We start from the raw sequence: 19375 nt of genomic DNA, 5'->3' as shown, positions 1-19375 counted from the left end.
GGGCCAAACAATGGTCATGAAAATTTGTGGAAAAGGGCAAGAGCTCTTACCTTAGTACAATGTACGGCGTCTTCAGCTGGCTGGCAAAATAATCTACGTCATCGAAAGATGCGTCTACGTGTACTGTAGACAATTTCCACGACGCTGCATTGCATGCGTAGAGTCGACGTCACGATTTTTGCGTATCACTTTTTCTCCGCTTTTTTCAACAAATAATTCACTTACTCTAAAATATAAAAAAGAACTGCAGTCATAAGTCAAGAATGCCAGCAAATAAAGGACTCTGCCCCACAATCCTTTGTGCGCGTTATTACGGACACGCGCAAAAAACTGTACCACGATTGTCAAATCTGGGTCAAATATACAGTACGCTACTATCTTGCCACAGATTGTTTAGTAGTGGAGTGTTTGGTGACCATTGAATTAGCCCGTGATTCACATTTTATGTGTATTAATTTATTCATCAATTTTCGTGACTAACAGTACTGCCCAAATTTTAGTCAAAAAAACGCAACTGGTGAAACGGAAGAGCATCGCTAGGCGATGGACGCAGGGCTCTTTGGCAACGACCGCAAAGAGGTCAAAATACGCGTTCTATTTTTACGCATTAAATTTGGCTCTTCCGTTTCGCCCCTCCGGAATATTCTACTTTCGCAGCCTAATCGCAGGTTTTTCGAAAAACGTCGAAAAAACACAAGAATTAGAAGAAATGTTCCTGTTTTAGGCGGATTATTGATGGAGAATAATGTCTTTACTACAAAAATGCTGAAAAACCGTGAGTTGTTGCCTTAGTTATTTTTTTATTAGCGAAAAACTGCGAACTCGGCAAATTTGGTTGCACAACTTCCCTTTATCATATACACCCACCGACACCGATGCCAGCTGACTGTGTACAACACTGGTAGGAGGTAATACATTTGGGGCGAAAGTATTCAAAAATCAGTTTCTGGATGTTGCAATGGCAGTGGTGGTCCAGGATTTTTTTCCAATTAGTGACGACACGACCTACCTGTGAAGTATGAACAAAACCAGCGGAGCCAAAAAAATCACAGAGGAGTTAAAAGCCGTTGCTGGTGAAAAGTTACCCCAACTTTGGGGTCAAATTTCTCGGTAATGAAAACAGATATCAAAAATTCAAATAGTAACTTTGTGCCCACACTCAAGCTGAGTAGAATGAGATATGTCTGAAGCGTTTTATCCCAAATTTGTAGGAGGAGATACATTTGGCACGAAGCTATCCAAAAATCAGTTTTTTGGCTGTTGCTATGGCAACGGTGGGCCACTAGAGCCACTAATTAACTAGGGTGAAGGTGTGACCTACCTGCCAAGTTTGAACGAAATCGGCCAAGCCAAAGAAATCACAGAAGAAATCATACGTTAAAACACTGGAAATGTACACACACACACACACAAAACGACAAGCCGGTAGGCTGGTTGGCGATCCGCTCCGCTCAAAAACAAGCAACATGTTTTGGATGTTTCCATGGTGTGACATGAACGTGAAGCTAACGTCGGTTTATAACTAATACGAAGTTCGCAAACACCATTCAGTCTTTAGAAGTCACTTAGTTTATTACTAGGACCACAGTCACTCTCCTAGTAGATTCTGCTGTTACATTTATTATTACAACGGTTTTGCGATAGCATTTTCTAGAATGAAGCGTTTCCTGTAAATGCTGGAAAGCAAAACAATGAAATAACGAAATGGTAAATATTTACCTTAATTGCAGTGTGTTGACCTTCATAACAATATACTTCATAATGCAAAACACTAGTTACAGTGAGTAATTTAAATATACGACTCCTAATCGAAAAATATGACCACAGTCCAGAATTTCAGACGGATATTAAGCAACCTAAGAGCATATCTGAAGCATTTACTCTAAAATTTAAAAAAGAACTGCAGTCATAAGTCAAGAATGCCAGCAAATAAAGGACTCTGTCCCACAATCCTTTGTGCGCGTTATTACGGACACGCGCAAAAAACTGTACCACGCTTGTCAAATCTGGGTCAAATATACAGTACGTGTTCTGGGGTCAAACTGCGTCTATTATACCCATACTAGTGTCAACCATGCTCAAATAATCATTCCTCCAGTGCATCGGTTTAGGTCAGATTTATTTAAAACACGTGGCTTCTATAACATAAAAGCAATACAGACGCTGTGAAAGTAACTGTGAAACTATTTGTAACCATGAGGTAACGATCTCACTTCATGAATGACTTTAGAAATATCACACATTTCCAGTAACACAATGTAACAAACAGGTCTTAAATAAACGTTCAAAAGATTGTAGACTTACATCGTTGGGTCTCTAAAGCAGTATTTCGGTTGAAATGTTCGGTAGATGCTGCGTAGAAATGTGCTCGTAGCTTTTCATCATGGCTGCCTATTATAAACAAGCGTTTTAGCGCGATTCGAACATGACCTGTGATGGCGCACTCTACATGCTTAGGTGGTGCTATTAGCAGCCTTTCTGTTTTGACGAATCACGAAATAAAGATAACAATTGAAATTCTAAATAAACTTGTGTACAGCACACTCCCCGTCTAAAATGCACGGTAGAGCGTGATTTTACTAACATATTTACTAACTACTAACAAGTCTTAAATGTCCATCTTGTTGTTTCTCTGAATTAAAACAAGTTCACTAATCGGCCTTTGGTAGACACGTCTGGTGTTATCACGACAGACCATCACGTCAGCTTTCCTCACTAGGTTGTCGTCACTGGGGTACACCTTGATTATGCGAGCTAGTGGCCAGTTGTTTCGACAGTGTTCTTTGTCACGTAGCAGAACAATGTCACCTTCCTTGATGTTTAGGGTTGTTTCATTCCATTTGCGCCTTGTTTGACGGATCTGCAGAAATTCTTTCCGCCACCGAATCCAAAACTGATCGGCTAGATATTGTGTACGTCGCCACTGCTTTCTACTGTAGAGGTCTTGTTGTACAAAATCTCCTGGGGGTGGGGGCAGCGAGTGTGGTTTCATGGTCAGGATCATATCTGGACTAAGTGCTTGTGGATCATTGGCATCAGACGGTATGGTGGTTATAGGCTTCGCATTGACCACAGCACATACTTCCGCCATGAGGGTCGTGAGAGTGTCATGTGTGAACTGTGGTCTTCCAAGCTGTACGTGCATGGATTCTAGAATACGTCTCACTGTGCCTCCAAAATGTGAAGCATGGGGTGGGTTCAGAATCCATTCACATTTGTGGTATGTAAGGAACTTCTGTATCTGCTTCTGGTTAAGTTCCTTGATGGCGGCATTGAGCTCATTCTTTGCACCTATGAAATTCGTGCCTTGATCACAACGCAGTCTTTTAACAGGACCACGGATGGCCATGAAACGACGAAGAGCGTTTATGAATGCAGAAGTGTCCATTGAATCAATTATTTCTATGTGTATTGCTGTTGTGTATAGACAAACAAAGATAACTGCCCATCGTTTAACTCCTGATGCTCCGCCTCTGGTCCTCCTAGATACTATGTTCCACGGACCAATGACGTCCATACCGACGTTAGTGAAAGGTGGGGTGTTAGCCATTCCGTCTGCAGGTAGGTCTGCCATTACTTGAGTCAACGGTTTTGCTCGTAATATTCTACATGTTGTGCATTTATGTAATATGCTGCGTACTAGGTTGTACAAACCAAGTATCCAGTAGCCTTTGGCTCTTACTGCAGCCAGTGTGAGATGTCGGCCTTGGTGTTGTGTTTCTTGGTGCACATGTTCTACGATGAGTTGTGAGATGTGATTGTTCTTTGGCAATACTATTGGATGGCAACTGGATAGTTCGAGATCTGCTCTGCGAATTCTTCCACCAACACGGAGTAGTTGATCTTCATCCATAAATGTATTCAGTCGATAGAGAGGGCTATCTTTTCTCAACTCATTACCACCAGTGTCTGTTGGCGATAATTTTTTGAGTTCCTTGGGAAAAGCGTCCTTTTGTACTGTGCGAAGTATATGATTCTCTGCACGTTCCAGGATCTTGGGTGTAAGTCTTACATCGGTAACTTCTTTACAATTAGTCTTGTAGGACTGTATCTTCAGTATAAGGTTTGCTACTGCTCGTCTGAGGGAGGTCCATGACGAGAACCTTAGAAACCTTTTAGAGCCTAGGTGGCCAGACGGGTTATCTGGACTTGGTTTGCGTTTTTTGATGTCTGTTGCAAACACGCAAGATTTGTTGCGCACTTCAGGATCTTCATCACTGATGTCATAAGTCTGTTGACCGTTGTTTGTTTCCGGTGTGTGATCTGGCTGCCAGAGAAGTTGTGGGCCTTTGAGCCACATGGTGTTACTAAGTTGATGGGCTGGGACTGAGCGTGTCGCTAGGTCAGCCGGGTTCTGGCTTCTGGGTATATGACACCACTGGTCTGGTGAGGACGAGTTGCATATACATGGAATCGCTTAGCTTCATTATTCAGGTATCCCAGGATTATTGTGCTGTTCGTGTAGTAGACTGTACAGTCTGTGGGACTTCTGATTTCTGCCTTTATCTTGCCTGCTAACTGAGTGGCTAGTACAGCTGCACACAGTTCTAGACGAGGTATGGATACTGCATTGGTTGGGTTCACTTTTGCCTTTCCTAGGAGGAATGCTACATTTACCTCATCTTTATCATTTATTTGTCTCAGGTATGCAACTGCTCCAATAGCTACGTCACTGGCATCACAAAAGATGTGATATTCCCTTCTCTTTACTGGCCCAAATGCATGAGGGGTGTAACAGCGAGGTATATGAACATTCTCAAGGTGGACCAGACTGTCTCGCCAGCATTTCCACCGTGGTAGGTATTCTTCTGGTAGTGGGTCATCCCATCCTACATGCGTGTCTTCCTTTACTTTAGAAGTTTCTGCTATTAGACCACGTAGAATCCGCTTACCCTCTATTGTGACTGGAGCCAATATGCCTAAGGGATCGTAAATGGAGTTCACGATAGCTAGAACTCCCCGCCGTGAAAATGGCTTCTCTTGAAAGTTAACTTTATACGTGAAAGTGTCCAAGTGTAGGGACCACTGGATACCTAAGGATCTCTGTGTGGGTAGCATGTCTTGGTTAAGATCCAGGCATTGCAGATCTTTGGCGTGTATATCACTGGGTACAGAGTTCATGACTTCTTTGTTGTTAGGGACAATTTTGTGGAAGTTTATATTCCTAGTAGACAACATCTCTCGTGTTCTCCTGATGAGACTGACAGCTGCTTCTGCATCTGGCTGAGAGGTAAGTCCGTCGTCTACATAGAAGTCTGAATACAAATTCACGAACATCTTCTCCATATGTTGTATAATTCTCTTCTGCTATCATTCTTAGACCGTATGTTGCAATGGCTGGTGACGAAACATTCCCAAACAGATGAACATTCATCCGGTACTGAATCACAGGTTTCTCTGGATTGTTTTCTTGGAACCAAAAGAAGCGTAGATAGTTCCTGTGTTCCTCATTCACATGGAAACTATGAAACATCTGTTCTATATCACCCATAACTGCTATAGGGTGACATCTAAACCTCAGCAAGACACCAATGAGACTGTTCATCTGGTCTGGCCCTTGAAGCAATGCATCGTTCAGGGAGGTTCCATTACACCTTGCACTGGAGTCAAACACTACTCTGATCTGTGCTTTCCTTGGGTGGTATACCCCAAAGTGAGGTAAATACCAAGCGTTGTCAGAAGCTAATTCTGAATCAGGAACAGGACTGGCGTGTTGACGTTCTATTACCTTCTCCATGAATTGTAGGTATTGTTCCATCATCTCTGGTTTTCGTTCTAGCTGCTTCAAAAGATTTTTGAAGCGACTCATTGTTGTCTGGTAGTTGTTTGGTAGTCGCCTTGGGTTGTATCTAAATGGTAGGGGTAGTTCTAAATTTCCCTTCCTGTTGATGTGGGTACCATTTTGCATGATGTGCAAGAAGCGCTTGTCTTCTATAGAGTGGGCTTTCTTCTCATCATCTGGTGTTTCTCGAAATACATCTTCTCCACTGGCTGTGTCAGGTGCTATATTTTCACTGATACGAATGTGATTGTCACATTTAAGTGGGTTCTGTATAGTTGTCCAGCCTACTGGGTTATGGTTGTTGAGACTTATTTTTGTGCGACGAACAGATGCTCTAACTGTACCTCTAACTGTTTCAAAGCACAGGTCGCCAGATACTGTCCACCCTAGGTCGGTACATTGAGCCCAAGGTGCACTGACTGGTCCATTCCTGGATTCTCTAATTTGTAGGGGCTCTGGGCAGTTTCTCCCTATCAGGAGATGTATCCCAATGTCATCCTGTATCTCTGGGATTTTGGCTGCTATTGGTCTGAGATGAGTAAATGATCTGCATATTTCAGGTGTTGGTATTTCGTTCTTGTCGCAGGGTATACTGTTGTTCTCTAGTACAACTGGGAGGGTGAATTTCTTCTTACCATCAGTAGCCTCGATGATAATGTGATTTCCTCGCCTACCTCTTCTATTTTCCCCTTGGCTGCTGCATGTGGTGAGTTCGTATTCCAGTTCTGGACCTTGTATTTTTAGTGCATCGAACAGGTATGTGTCTCCCATGCAGGCATTGGACTGGTCATCCAAGACAACATACGTTTCTATTATGTTCACTGGATTGTGTTGCATGTAGACTTTTGCAGGAACTATCTTACCACATGAGCGTGCACCTGGACACTTGTTGAGCTTAGTACACTTTGATGTGGCCTCCTGACTTGTTACATTCTTTGGTGTTTCTGTTTTCTGTTCTTTTGGTCTGGTTGTGGACATGAGACATGTTTAGAACTGTTGCAGACTGAGCACTTCACATCAGTGTCGCAGTCTCTGGCCAAGTGTTTGCGTGTGCATTTGAAGCACAGCCCTTTATTCTTACAAAGTTCTATTCTGTCTGCTATTGGAAGCTTTGTAAATGCCTTGCATTCTGTCAGGCCATGCTTAGATGTCTCATGGTAATCACACCGCTTCTCGGTGTTCAGCATTTTCGTAGCGCGGACTCTAGCACTGCTTTTGGCTTGTTGGTTCGATCTAGCCTTGTCAGATGTAGCGATTGAGTTAGCAAACCCCGGTATATCTGGGTCATTCTGTGTCCTAGCTGTATTTCTGAGAAATTCTGCAAAGAAACAGAATGGTGGGAATTTCCCATTGCTTTGCTTGTAACAGGATACCTTCTCTCTCCATTTGTTCAGGATGAGTGCTGGTAGTTTTTCAACTATGGGATTCAGAACATGTGGTGTGTTCAATGTGCTGAGATCAGCAAGTTCTTCCATGTGTGCCAGTGTGTCGGTACACAGATCAGCTAAATCTAGGAGCTTCTGGTTGTCATCTGGACGGAATTGGGGAAATGAAATCAGCTTCTTTATGATAACAGCTGTGATCACTGCTGGGTTTCCAAACCTGTTTTCTAATTCTTTCCATGCCTCCTGGTAGGCAGTTTCGACATTCTTTACGAACCGCAGTCTAAATCTGTCAACTAAGATCTTAGGTTCTCCTTTGGTGTATTTACTGAGAAAAGACAATTTCTCAGTTGTTGGCACACACGCTGTCTGGACCATAGATTCAAAGGTTCTGCGCCACGGCAGAAACATGATAGGATCACCACCATATACTTCAGGTTCTTGAACTGATAGGCGTTGACGAGCCAATATTTTGATGTATTCACTGGGAAGATGTGAGGATTCTGCATTTTCACCTGCTGGTCTGAATTGCTGTTGTGATGTGTTATTCTGTACCATACTTGCATCCCCTGGCTGTTTTGTAGTTTGGAGTGGGGAAATTGTATCATACCCAGTAAGTGTAGTTGGTGGTGGAGGTCTTGGTTGTTCTAGGAAATAGGGTGAAGCTTGTGGGTTGAGGTTATGTTCGTTACGCGTACGAAAACGTAAGGCGTGATCATTAGACGTTTCCTGAGGTAATGTGAACATCTGTTGTGTTGCACCTTCTTCCACTACTTTCTGAAATGCTTCTGCACTTGCCTGTGTGACTGCTGCCTTTTTCTTTGCTTCTAGTATTTTCAAATTGGCTTTGAAACTGGCTTCCATTGCTGCTTGCTCTGCTTGCTGTTTGGCTATGGTTATTTCATACTCAGCCTCTTCTGCTGCTGCCGCTGCATCGGCAATTGCTTGTGCGTGGGCGGTGCTTAACCTTGACGATGCCCTTGACATGACTGAACCCGATACTGAGAGTGCGTGTTGAGGTTCAGGTTTAATTCTTGGAGTTCTCTGCCTTGCCAGTAAGTCTGTTATTTCCATTTCAACAAGTTGTTTATTTCTACGGAAACGTGATTCTGTATACGCTGCGTCATTGCGCGTTTCTTCTGAATGGTCTTGGTCATAAAGATTCATCACATCTACGTATGTACATTCATACTGGTGGGTAAGGGTACCTAGTTCATTCGTAATTAACGTGGGCTCACTTTGTGTGGTTGGAATACTCAACATGAGCTTATTTATTCGGTTCCAGATTGCTAACATGCTTTTTTCTGCATCACTGATGGCATTTGCTAGTGCTTTCGGTGTCAGCTTTCTTTGGCGTTGAGGGCGCACCTCATCTCCGTGTTCACTGACAGATTCATCTTTCTGCTCATTTTTGTTATGTTGTTCATCATACTGTTCAGAATACACTGGAGTTTTATTGTCACCATATTCTGTCATATCTATTCCATCGAGTTGGATTCTACTATTTTCTGCCATTTCTATTCATAGAAGTTCATTAACAATGTTCTATGGGTTAATAACGGTATACACAAGTGACATCTGAGTTTACCACTAACCTGCCTGATAATGTATGTATGGTATTACATACAGATGGTTTCTGTTCACACTGGTGTACTTATACAGTACAAATGTTCAGCCTAGCGTATCATGTAGAGGTCACGCTAAACATCAGTATCCATTGTGTTTACTGCTGCTGTACACTGAAGACATCAAATCAATAGATTTACTGCAGTATGGATTCCGATAATTCACTGTTCTGGGGTCAAACTGCGTCTATTATACCCATACTAGTGTCAACCATGCTCAAATAATCATTCCTCCAGTGCATCGGTTTAGGTCAGATTTATTTAAAACACGTGGCTTCTATAACATAAAAGCAATACAGACGCTGTGAAAGTAACTGTGAAACTATTTGTAACCATGAGGTAACGATCTCACTTCATGAATGACTTTAGAAATATCACACATTTCCAGTAACACAATGTAACAAACAGGTCTTAAATAAACGTTCAAAAGATTGTAGACTTACATCGTTGGGTCTCTAAAGCAGTATTTCGGTTGAAATGTTCGGTAGACGCTGCGTAGAAATGTGCTCGTAGCTTTTCATCATGGCTGCCTATTATAAACAAGCGTTTTAGCGCGATTCGAACATGACCTGTGATGGCGCACTCTACATGCGTAGGTGGTGCTATTAGCAGCCTTTCTGTTTTGACGAATCACGAAATAAAGATAACAATTGAAATTCTAAATAAACTTGTGTACAGCACAGTACGCTACTATCTTGCCACAGATTGTTTAGTAGTGGAGTGTTCGGTGACCATTGAATTAGCCCGTGATTCATATTTTATGTGTATTAATTTATTCAGCAATTTTCGTAACTGACAGTACTGCCCACATTTTAGTCAAAAAAACGCAACCGGTGAAACGGAAGAGCATCGCCAGGCGATGGATGAATGCGGGCTCTTTGGCAATGACCGCATAGAGGTCAAAATACGCGTTAAATTTGGCTCTTCCGTTTCGCCCCCTCCGGAATGTTCTTCGCAGCCTAATCGCAGGTTTTTCGAAAAACGTCGAAAAAACACAAGAATTAGTAGAAATGTTCCTGTTTTGGGCGGATTATTGATAGAGAATAATGTCTTTATTACAAAAATGCTGAAAAACCGTGAGTTGTTGCCTTAGTTATTTTTTTATTGGCGAAAAACTGCGAACTCGGCAAATTTGGTTGCACAACTTCCCTTTATCATATACACCCAGCGACACGGATGCCAGCTGACTGTGTACAAAACTGGTAGGAGGTAATACATTTGAGGCGAAAGTATTCAAAAATCGGTTTTTGGATGTTGCAATGGCAGTGGTGGGCCAGGATTTTTTTCCAATTAGTGACGGCACGACCTACTTGTGAAGTATGAACAAAACCAGCGGAGCCGTTGCTGGTGAAAAGTTACCCCAAATTTGGGGTTAAATGTCTCGGTAATGAAAACAGATATCAAAAATTCAAATAGTAACTTTGTGCCCACACTCAAGCTGAGTAGAATGAGCTATGTCTGAAGTGTTTTATCCCAAATTTGTAGGAGGAGACACATTTGGCGCGAAGCTATCCAAAAATCAGTTTTTTTGGGCTGTTGCTATGGCAACGGTGGACCAAAAATTTTTTCCAGATTTTTCCTAATAACTAGGGTGAAGGTGTGACCTACCTGCTAAGTTTGAACGAAATCGGCCAAGCCAAAAAAATCACAGAAGAAATAATACGTGAAAACACTGGAAATGTACACACACAGACACACAAAACGACAAAAGTGATTATAAGGGCAATCCTAGCGGAGCGGATCGCCAACAAAAGTGATTATAAGGGCAATCCTAGCGGAGCGGATCGCCAACAAAAGTGATTATAAGGGCAATCCTAGCGGAGCGGATCGCCAATACTAGTACTACGTTAAATCGTGCAGACAAGCCTCAAATAAGGTGGTAGTGTAAAAGTTCCCTATGTAAACATACAATAAAAGTCAACAATAGCACGTCACAAAACACGTACAAGGTGTGCATGTGACCTGGTTTGACCCCACTTGGATGACTCATCGTTGTGTGATTTGTGTGGTGCTATAAAAGCCCTGATCTCATTACGAATCAGTCACTTGCAGTTATTACTACACCAACAGCCTTACAGGTACGTTTTATGAGTTATGATATGCTCTATAAGTGGTGGAATGTTGTATATACGATAATTCATGATATGTTATGTCAAACACACTTTGAATTGCGATAACATTCAGTTTATAGCACGTACCTACAGTGGGACAGTAGTTAGTTGTGAGTGTACTCATGAGTTGTGCAACAAGGTGTATGGTTAGGTTCACATAAAACACGTAATACTGTACTGAGCGTGGTTACCGTGCTAGACTATATACATCTAACAACTGTCTGTGTATAAACAGCAACGACTGTACAGCGGATGGACAACACATCTGCCGTACAGGCGTGACCTACAAACGGTGACAAATTGACAATGGGGTCTGATTCAAATTTAACTGTTACACTGACATCGGTTTTGCCACTTTCTCTTTCTGACCCTCAGTAACTAAGAAGTTTAATAACTTTCAAACTATAGGGCAGTGGTCGTCGCGCTGCGCATGTGCGACCTTGAAAAACATTGATTTTCCCACAATCCAAAGCGTTCTTCTAATAGAAATCACAAGAACGAGCTTTGACCTGGGCGCGAATTCTACTGATTTTCGTCAATACCTTCCAATCACCTAAAATACATAATTAAAGCTCGGTAACGTCTTAGTTTATACTCGTTGATCTGCCCAAAAAACAATGTCGCCATCTTTGTTTATATGATATCCATATATCTCGCGCCCTTTAATAGTTCCGGTTAACCCGCAACAAAATATTCACACGCCGTTGAACTATTGTTTAGAATCAACAACTTGCATGTTTCAGGTGAAGATTTTAAACAATTACATATATAACAGGAATTTGATAAATAGGTTGTTTACTTATTGTATTTAGTAATGGAAACTTTGCAAGACTTTAACCGTGAGACATATCCCTGGTAATCACGTGATCGTGTCAACGACTGCAGCGATTGGCTGATCACATATTTACTCCGCCACACCTTAGTGTTTTGACTTTGAATATAGAGAGTTTGTAACCTTAGTGAGGGGGAGAACGAGAGAGCGGTACAGCAAGTGGTTACCTCAGCTGACTGCTTGTGTGAATAAAGCTGGACTATCTGTAATGAACTTATGTGTATTCATTTGGGTCGAATCTGGTATCTCTACGTGTAAGTGACATCAGGTAAGCGAGAGGAAGTTCCCCGATCCCTGAACACAACGCTTGTGTTCACAGCAATCATGGTTACTAACCGTGCATCAATATACTCGACTGAGAGCTAGTCTATTCAACAATGAAATGAGTGAATTTTTCTACAAGGTAAATAGTCCATATTTAATCACCATGTGTAGTTGTGCTGACGATTTGATTTTGTTTTCTCTACAGACTCGCATTAAAGTATATTGACAATCCACACTGTAATCATGTTGCTGGAAAGCATATAATCTGTTAGTCTGACGTATAAATTGATAGCGGTTGTCGTAATCCTATTGGTTGCTCTAATGATATGGAGCATCCATCGACCATCTGGTATGCCCCCTGGACCACGTGGTTTTCCAATTATCGGCAGTATGCTATGTAAGTATCATGACACTTGTTTCAATATACATGAAGTGCCAGATTAATTATAATAAGTAGTGTAGCGCATGAATACTAATTAAAACAAAACTGTGTCGGATTTAATTTAGAACTCTAATGACTTTCAGTAAAAGTAATTTATTATACCATTTATAGTATAGTTTTAATAATCGTTGATTGAAAATGCACACGTCAAGCTGAACAATTTGTTGGCCAAATGTTTAGCAGAAACTTTAATTCAATCAAAATATTGGTGATTGTGCCTATATTGAATTAGTTTGCCCACATTTCCCCTTTAAATTGTTTCGGGAAAAAAACTGCAGCACTCTATTCATCTATACTTTACAGCTTTGACTGACAATTTACACCTGGACTTTTTGCAAATGGCTAAGGAGTACGGAGACATATTCACCATCAAGATAGGCAGTCACCAAGTGGTAATCGTGAATAGCTATGAACTGATCAAAGAAACATTGGTAAAAAAGTCGACTGATTTCGCCGGGAGACCGCAGACGTTTACGGGTAGGTTGTAAGAATCAAATCTAATAGAGATTGATGTATTGACGACAAACATTTACTGAATGTTTGCTCGTCCCAATGCAATTTTATATATATGATGATTCGGATCGATTCAAACTTGTATTACATTTATATCGAACATAACTTTCATTATCAAGGCCATCCATTTGTGTGCATTCCTGATGTTTAAATAACATTTTTGGTTTTTCTTACAAATTCAGCATTCTGTTATATAAGATTTCCCTGCAGATTAAAGGGGGTTTTACGCATTTTGAACACATTTCTAATACGAAAAATCAAGTAAAAATATGAATGTAAGTGCTGGTAAACGTCTGCAATTATGTTTTCATAAATATATTCATAACCGATTGATTGTGAGTATTCAAATTGGTTGAAAGAGCTTTGAGTCATCTGCTATTCACACACTGATTAATACAATACAGGAAATGTGGGATCTGAGGGATTTAAAGACATAGCCTTCAGTGATTATAGTCCTTCATGGAAACTGCATAGAAAGATCGCACACCAAGCAATAAGGTATCCACAATTCTCTTGCTATGATTTGAATTACAAGATTTATTTGTCTGGTATACTGGTACGACTTCCCGAACGAGCTCCCTAGACCTTTACAAAACGTGTAGGTCCACAACGCTTGTTTGGTAAATTTATCGAAGGTCACTCTATACATTCAACATATATCTACTTAAATTGGTGAACATAATAATGAGGCATTGTAGATATATGTAGATAGGTTTTAGGTTAATATAGACTTGTTTGACGACGACTGTATAATAGTGCTGATCAGTCTTATAATGATTGTTGATTGTCTATGGCAATCTCAGTTGAGCTTGCATATGCATATAAATTACAGAGACGATTCTGGTTTATATAAAGTCCCTGGGACAGCTGCTCATGCCACAGCCACACAACTCTACATAATGGTTTATAAATGAAGTAAAATCAAAATAAAAGCATTTTATATCTATTTAATATTTGATATCGTCTTACATATTGATGACATACCACATAATTGAAATTAACTTTGTTTGTCATGTTTGCTTTTCTGATTTTCAAATACGTTTCCTACAATTTGAAAAACAAACTAGCACTGTTTGTTTCCCCGTCATGAAGTTCCCAAACAGTCGTGATATAACTCTCATGACATTTTATTTTCAGAAATTATGCCAGTGGCGATAAACTAGAAGACATGATGCGCAAAGACGCAATTCCTTTACTGACACAGATACTGGAAGACAATGAAGGAAAAGTTATTGCCCCAAGACCTCTTTTATTTTTAACTGTTAACAACATCGTTGCTCAATTCTGCTTTGGTCAAAAGTAAGTGTACTTAAATGTTTCAATTTTATCGTCTTTGCTATGTATGAATCTTATACAGACGAAAGTGTGCTCCAATTATCATGAATTATCACGGCATGTTATAATTTTCAAAAGGTTTCAAAATTAACACATACAATAACGTGTCACATCTGACACATACACGTGTCGTCAAATTTGAAATACATGATAAAATTATATGACAAATTTCATGAAATGAAATAACATTTTTACGTGATTTATTTTCTACATTTTGGAGGGACATATTTAACCCGATTGATCTAGGGTTTGTGAAGAAACTGATAAGATATTGTATATGTAAATCAGTATAGCAGTAGTCGATTCATTAATGTCCATTCTAGGTATACACTTGATGATCCAGAGCTTAAAGCCTTCATGGACCTTATAGACGAGTTTGCAAATGTGATTGGAAAAGGTCTAGTGGCAGATGTGATTCCATGGGCGGCCATATTTCCAACTTCAGCTGCTCGGAAAATGGACAAAGTCAATAACAAATATCTTGGTATGATTTACAAGAAGTTTTACGAGCATAGGCAGAGATTTGATGAAGGTATTTGCAATGTTCTTGTATAATTGCATAGGTTAAATGCTCTTGTTTGTATTAAATCGAGAAAAAATTCCGTTAGATAAATTATTATTTGAAAGGATTATTATTTTCTATGGATAATTTTGGAGCATTGTATGTACTCGTAATCAGGAATGGTATTCGAAAATATATAAAAACAGGAATGCGACAATCTAATTGGTCGAGACGAATTTGATGGATTGTATTACTTAAATAAACATGTGTTCACTATATATATATGCATGCAGATTGTATTGCACTTAACTTTTCATGTATTTCTAGATAATTTGAATGACCTCATTGACTATTTACTCGATGCTCAACGCCAAGCCAAGGAAGAAAATGCTGACAACATTAATAGTCTGACAGATACACATTTGGTGCAAACAGTTTCTGACATTTTTGGAGGTTGGTCGATAAATGCCACACATTTTCCGAATTGTAAATGCATAAATGGTATATTTTTCATTATTATTATTAAGTTATTTACTTAATATTGTAACATCTATATTTTACTACAGCTGGTATTGATACGACCACCCATACAATGGATTGGTCAATCATCTTCCTCACCCGATACCCGGATGTACAGGCTAAAGTTGCTAGGGAAATCCATGAAGTAATTGGAAGAGACAGGCTGCCCTTAATATCAGACCGACCCAATCTACCATACTGTGATGCGGTTATCCACGAACTGATGAGAATACGTACTGTTGTACCGATGTCTGTTCCACACAAAGCATTGGTGGACTCAAGTATTGGTAATATATTATATTCTATTATATTATATTCTATTGCAATAACAATAATATATAAAACTAAAACTGACAATTTTGGAACAATATAATCAAATTCTGTTTATTGTTAGGTGGATATCTGATCCCAAAGAATACATGGGTAATGGTTAATTTATGGGCTGTACAGATGGATGAAAAACACTGGGATAACCCGCAAGAGTTTAGACCAGGTATGTTTACCGAGTAATGAAATGGTGAGGGGTTGTTGCTTACCATTGTATGAAGGTATTTGATCAGATATTTCTTACATGCAAAGTGTTTATTTTCTTTATAATCATAACAAACATGACTGTTATATTTTAAACTTAAATATTAATTTTACAAAATCCATGAAAAACTAAATATTAATGAAAAGTAAATTTATTGTATCACATAAATTATATAACAATATCTATCTGTATATTTCAGAGAGATTCATAGATAAAGACGGCTCACTCAAAGCAAAACAGGACAACTTCATTCCATTCTCAGCGGGTCGTCGTGTCTGTCTTGGGGAGTCCCTAGCTAAGCCAGAGATATTTCTGATGTTCACTTCTTTGTATCAAAGTTTCGCGTTTTCACAAGTGCCTGGTAAAGCCTTACCAAGTCTCAAAGGAAATGTTGCTTCGCTTGTTCTTAGAGCGCCTGAATATGAAGTAGTAGTTAAAAAAAGAATATAGTTTTAGCATTTACTTTAGTTCAACTTTATTATTATCATCATCAGAATGTATTTATCGATTAATAACGTGAACGATAAGATGTTGTAATAGCTAGTAATGAATATATAATAAGTAGCTAACTGTTGTGATGATGTGAAACCAATTTGCTGGTATGATAGTTAGAATAGATGTGCATTTACAGGAAATATAAGTGACGTTTTGCTTCTCATACAGGAAAACTTGATAAATAATGCAGTGGTGTGGTATGTGTTATGATAGTTCAATACCACAACAAAAATATATATTTGTTAAACGTTTACATAATAAATAATGCTTTCGAAGACATACTTAAAATATTCTTTAAAATAGAAAACAAATATTTGACCATAAAATCTATTGCATATGGCAAACTTCGCCAGTGTACGAAATAAATCGCAAAACAAAGTTATGTAAGACACAGGTTTCGAAATGACGGGCGCGAATACAGCCTACAGTATCGTAACACCGTACTTCTGTACTGTACTTTAAAGGAGATTGACAGAGGGTAGTTGATTCTTGCAACATAGTTACGGTACATTTAATTGCTACCTTATGATGAGGAACAAATAAAGATATATTACAGATCTAACTTATTTAGATTGTCAATCGACGGTTCAGTGTAATAGGGTGTTCGTAAATATTCTGTGCCATCTGTTTGAGAATTCATTTGGGATACCTTCACAGAAAACATACCAATAATACAGTAAATTCCTTTTAACAAATCCAAATTCATCTGAAATTAGATAAGGATTAACGCGATTTCAAACGAACCTTTCTACAACTGTATATAATCAGTATTGTATTTCTTTGTGGGTATTGCACATTTACACTGTAAAATTATATTACTGGCTTAATTGAAACAAACTTGGAGAGATGTCGAAAATTACGTCATAAGTGCCGAAATATGTTAAAATTGCATGGAATTGATTAATCAAATAAGAAAACAAGTTCAAGATAATTACTTCAAAATTTAAATAATAATTGTTAATTTATTTGCAGCATTTTTACAGTAGTAGAACGTACATATATAAATGTATTATTTCACTAGTTCTAGTAATGTGTTGTGTCTCTGATTTTCTGATTTAAATATATATCACCCCCTCCTCAGTGGTACGTTTTCACTAGTGCATGGTAAAAGGTTTCCCCGGTCTTACAGGAATGCCGGTCATTTGTGCGTATGAAGGTAATAGTGAGGAAATAATAAATAAATTTTTAATACATTCATATATTTTCTATATAATACTAAATTTGTTGGTGCACACCAGGGATGTGAATATGGTATTCGTAACATTTTGAAAATTAAACCCCAAAATCGTATTACTTGCTATCTTTTAAATGTAATATTACAAGAATTTATCAGCTATTTATACATATTACACTCATTTTAAACGATTAGCTTTTCTAGATCTTCCACATTTGGATGGTATTTTTGATTAATAATATTGTTATAATTATAAGACACGTTTTTGTTTTGTTTTTCTTGGTCATACAAAAATCGTAATAAAAGTATTATTATTTCATGAATATTATTTCTGGTTGGATGAGTTGGAGAATTTATGCAACGAGTCGGGAGCGTAGAATGACACTGGTTATCTCACGCTCCCAGCGGCCATAGATTCGAGATACTCGTGTAGAAACGTCGTCTCGTTACCTTTACCTCCGTGTCTTAGTTCAATGGCGTTGACGTAGGAGAATGACATTTTACAATCTGAAGCGACAAGCCTTATTTAGTGCCGTGACTTATGATTTAGTAACCCGACCAGATAATGCAAATCAATGGACTAGCCAGATAAAGCCCTTTTCTGTCACAGTATTTGGACGAACCTTGATATATGGCCTGATAAAGTTTGCATATTTTCGGCGCCCTGATCACGTGTGCATACAAAGCTGTTGCTGTTGTTGTTGTTGTTGTTGTTGTTGTTATTGTTATTGTTATTGTTATTGTAAAACAGCTGTTACGAGATCAATGTTTGTCCATACGTGGTAAGCGCCGATTGTAAAAAAGTTACATATTTGGTACAGACATTAGTGTTGACCTTAATTAATGAAACTGCTAGAGAATCGTAAGTAGGATTTCATTACAAGGCGTACCATGTGTTTTTTTATTTTAGTTTTTTCATTACATTGCAATGTTTGTTATGAATGTTCTTTAAATGTATTTAACTGTAATTTTAATCTTATTTGTATTTTTTATTTAACTGTCATCTATTATGTTTCATACTGGCTTTGTTGTGAATATATTGTTTACATGAGTTAGAGTGCTTGAATCATGTTTTCTTTGATGACGTAAGAGAAAATACGTTACACCGTCGTGAATATGGCTGAGACAACGTCGACGACCAAATTGCAAGAGCTGTTGTAAGCGTATTTGTGTCCCACACTGAATTTTAGAGATTAGCTCTCCATTCCAACACGTTTATATGTATGTATATTATTATGACATTTTAGAATTTTTAAAAAAGTACATAAACGAGGACAGAAGTGTATGGTCAGCCCAGGGTTAGTAACTATGGTTAGTTTAAACATTGCCTATCTACAAGTCGGTGCCATCTAGTGGTCGTCATGTCAACGTCTCTTTTAGCATTGCTGGTGTAAAACTGAATCTCGTCCTTTTAACTACCGTGCCGAACTTACGTCGACGTAACATTTTCTAGAGAGAACACGGTATACAGTATAGCATAGAAACATAGATTATGAATTTTACGATTTATATAGATTGGTTTTACATATGCCTGTGACTTCTGCCTTACTGACCCGGTCGTATAATTTATTTCATGGGTATGGGACAGTGTATTTTATTTGTGTATATATGGGACAGTGTAGCTCCGTTGGTCGTCGCACGTAATTCTCTTAATTCACACATATTTATAATATCGCATGTTTTATATGGTCGCAATAAATTTAATACACTTTCACTTTTAGAATCTGTGGCAAAAAATGGCAACTTTACACATTACATTGAAAAACTAATTAATTGAATCGAATTTACACTCCGCTTACTTCTGTTTATACGAGTATACAGCCGCAATAAAAATACCCAATCAAGATGAACGGCGTACATCATGACC

The 19375-nt window shown here is 38.8% G+C and overlaps 3 protein-coding genes, 1 long non-coding RNA gene and 1 pseudogene across 5 annotated transcripts in view; 1 reads left to right on the top strand and 4 right to left on the bottom strand.

Moving 5' to 3' along the window:
• Window positions 1–137, bottom strand: part of LOC146735225 (uncharacterized) — a 29690-nt gene extending 29553 nt beyond the window's left edge. The window contains exon 1 of the long non-coding RNA XR_014931419.1: window positions 51–137. This is a non-coding gene — a long non-coding RNA (uncharacterized LOC146735225). The remainder of the gene's footprint in view (window positions 1–50) is intronic.
• A 2764-nt stretch (window positions 138–2901) lies between these two features.
• On the bottom strand, window positions 2902–3388 carry LOC144360250 (uncharacterized; annotated as a pseudogene).
• A 950-nt stretch (window positions 3389–4338) lies between these two features.
• On the bottom strand, window positions 4339–5121 carry LOC146735224 (uncharacterized). The gene has a single exon (XM_085507396.1). It carries the CDS (start codon window positions 5119–5121, stop codon window positions 4339–4341), a length of 783 nt encoding a protein of 260 aa, XP_085363522.1.
• Window positions 5122–5164: 43 nt separating this feature from the next.
• On the bottom strand, window positions 5165–6619 carry LOC102801454 (uncharacterized). The gene has a single exon (XM_006822033.1). It carries the CDS (start codon window positions 6617–6619, stop codon window positions 5165–5167), a length of 1455 nt encoding a protein of 484 aa, XP_006822096.1.
• Window positions 6620–10778: 4159 nt separating this feature from the next.
• LOC100371194 (steroid 17-alpha-hydroxylase/17,20 lyase-like) lies at window positions 10779–18565 on the top strand. Of its 2 annotated transcripts, XM_085507181.1 has the most exons (11): window positions 10779–10867; window positions 11713–12000; window positions 12202–12393; window positions 12742–12915; window positions 13356–13449; window positions 14089–14250; window positions 14610–14818; window positions 15116–15241; window positions 15355–15594; window positions 15702–15800; window positions 16039–18565. In XM_085507181.1, exons 3-11 carry the CDS (start codon window positions 12318–12320, stop codon window positions 16287–16289), a joined length of 1431 nt encoding a protein of 476 aa, XP_085363307.1. In that variant the 5' UTR covers window positions 10779–10867; window positions 11713–12000; window positions 12202–12317; the 3' UTR covers window positions 16290–18565. The 2 variants fall into 2 exon arrangements, with proteins under 2 accessions (XP_085363307.1, XP_002730850.1); XM_002730804.4 differs by lacking the exon at window positions 11713–12000 and having other exon boundaries at window positions 10782–10867.
• The last annotated feature ends 810 nt before the right edge of the window (window positions 18566–19375 follow it).

The sequence above is a fragment of the Saccoglossus kowalevskii genome, chromosome 13, assembly GCF_978046115.1.
Source record: "Saccoglossus kowalevskii chromosome 13, keSacKowa6.1, whole genome shotgun sequence".
Taxonomy (NCBI): Eukaryota; Metazoa; Hemichordata; class Enteropneusta; family Harrimaniidae; genus Saccoglossus; species Saccoglossus kowalevskii.
This window is presented reverse-complemented; position numbering and strand designations above follow the sequence as displayed.

Excerpts from the sequence above, each read along its gene's own strand:
- LOC146735224 (XM_085507396.1), bottom strand. The coding sequence starts at position 5,121 with ATGAACTCTGTACCCAGTGATATACACGCCAAAGATCTGCAATGCCTG.
- LOC102801454 (XM_006822033.1), bottom strand. The coding sequence starts at position 6,619 with ATGCAACACAATCCAGTGAACATAATAGAAACGTATGTTGTCTTGGAT.
- LOC100371194 (XM_085507181.1), top strand. The coding sequence starts at position 12,318 with ATGATATGGAGCATCCATCGACCATCTGGTATGCCCCCTGGACCACGT. Across the intron at positions 15,242-15,354 it reads AGTTTCTGACATTTTTGGAG|CTGGTATTGATACGACCACC; the intron begins GTTGGTCGATAA and ends ATTTTACTACAG. Across the intron at positions 15,801-16,038 it reads CCCGCAAGAGTTTAGACCAG|AGAGATTCATAGATAAAGAC; the intron begins GTATGTTTACCG and ends TGTATATTTCAG.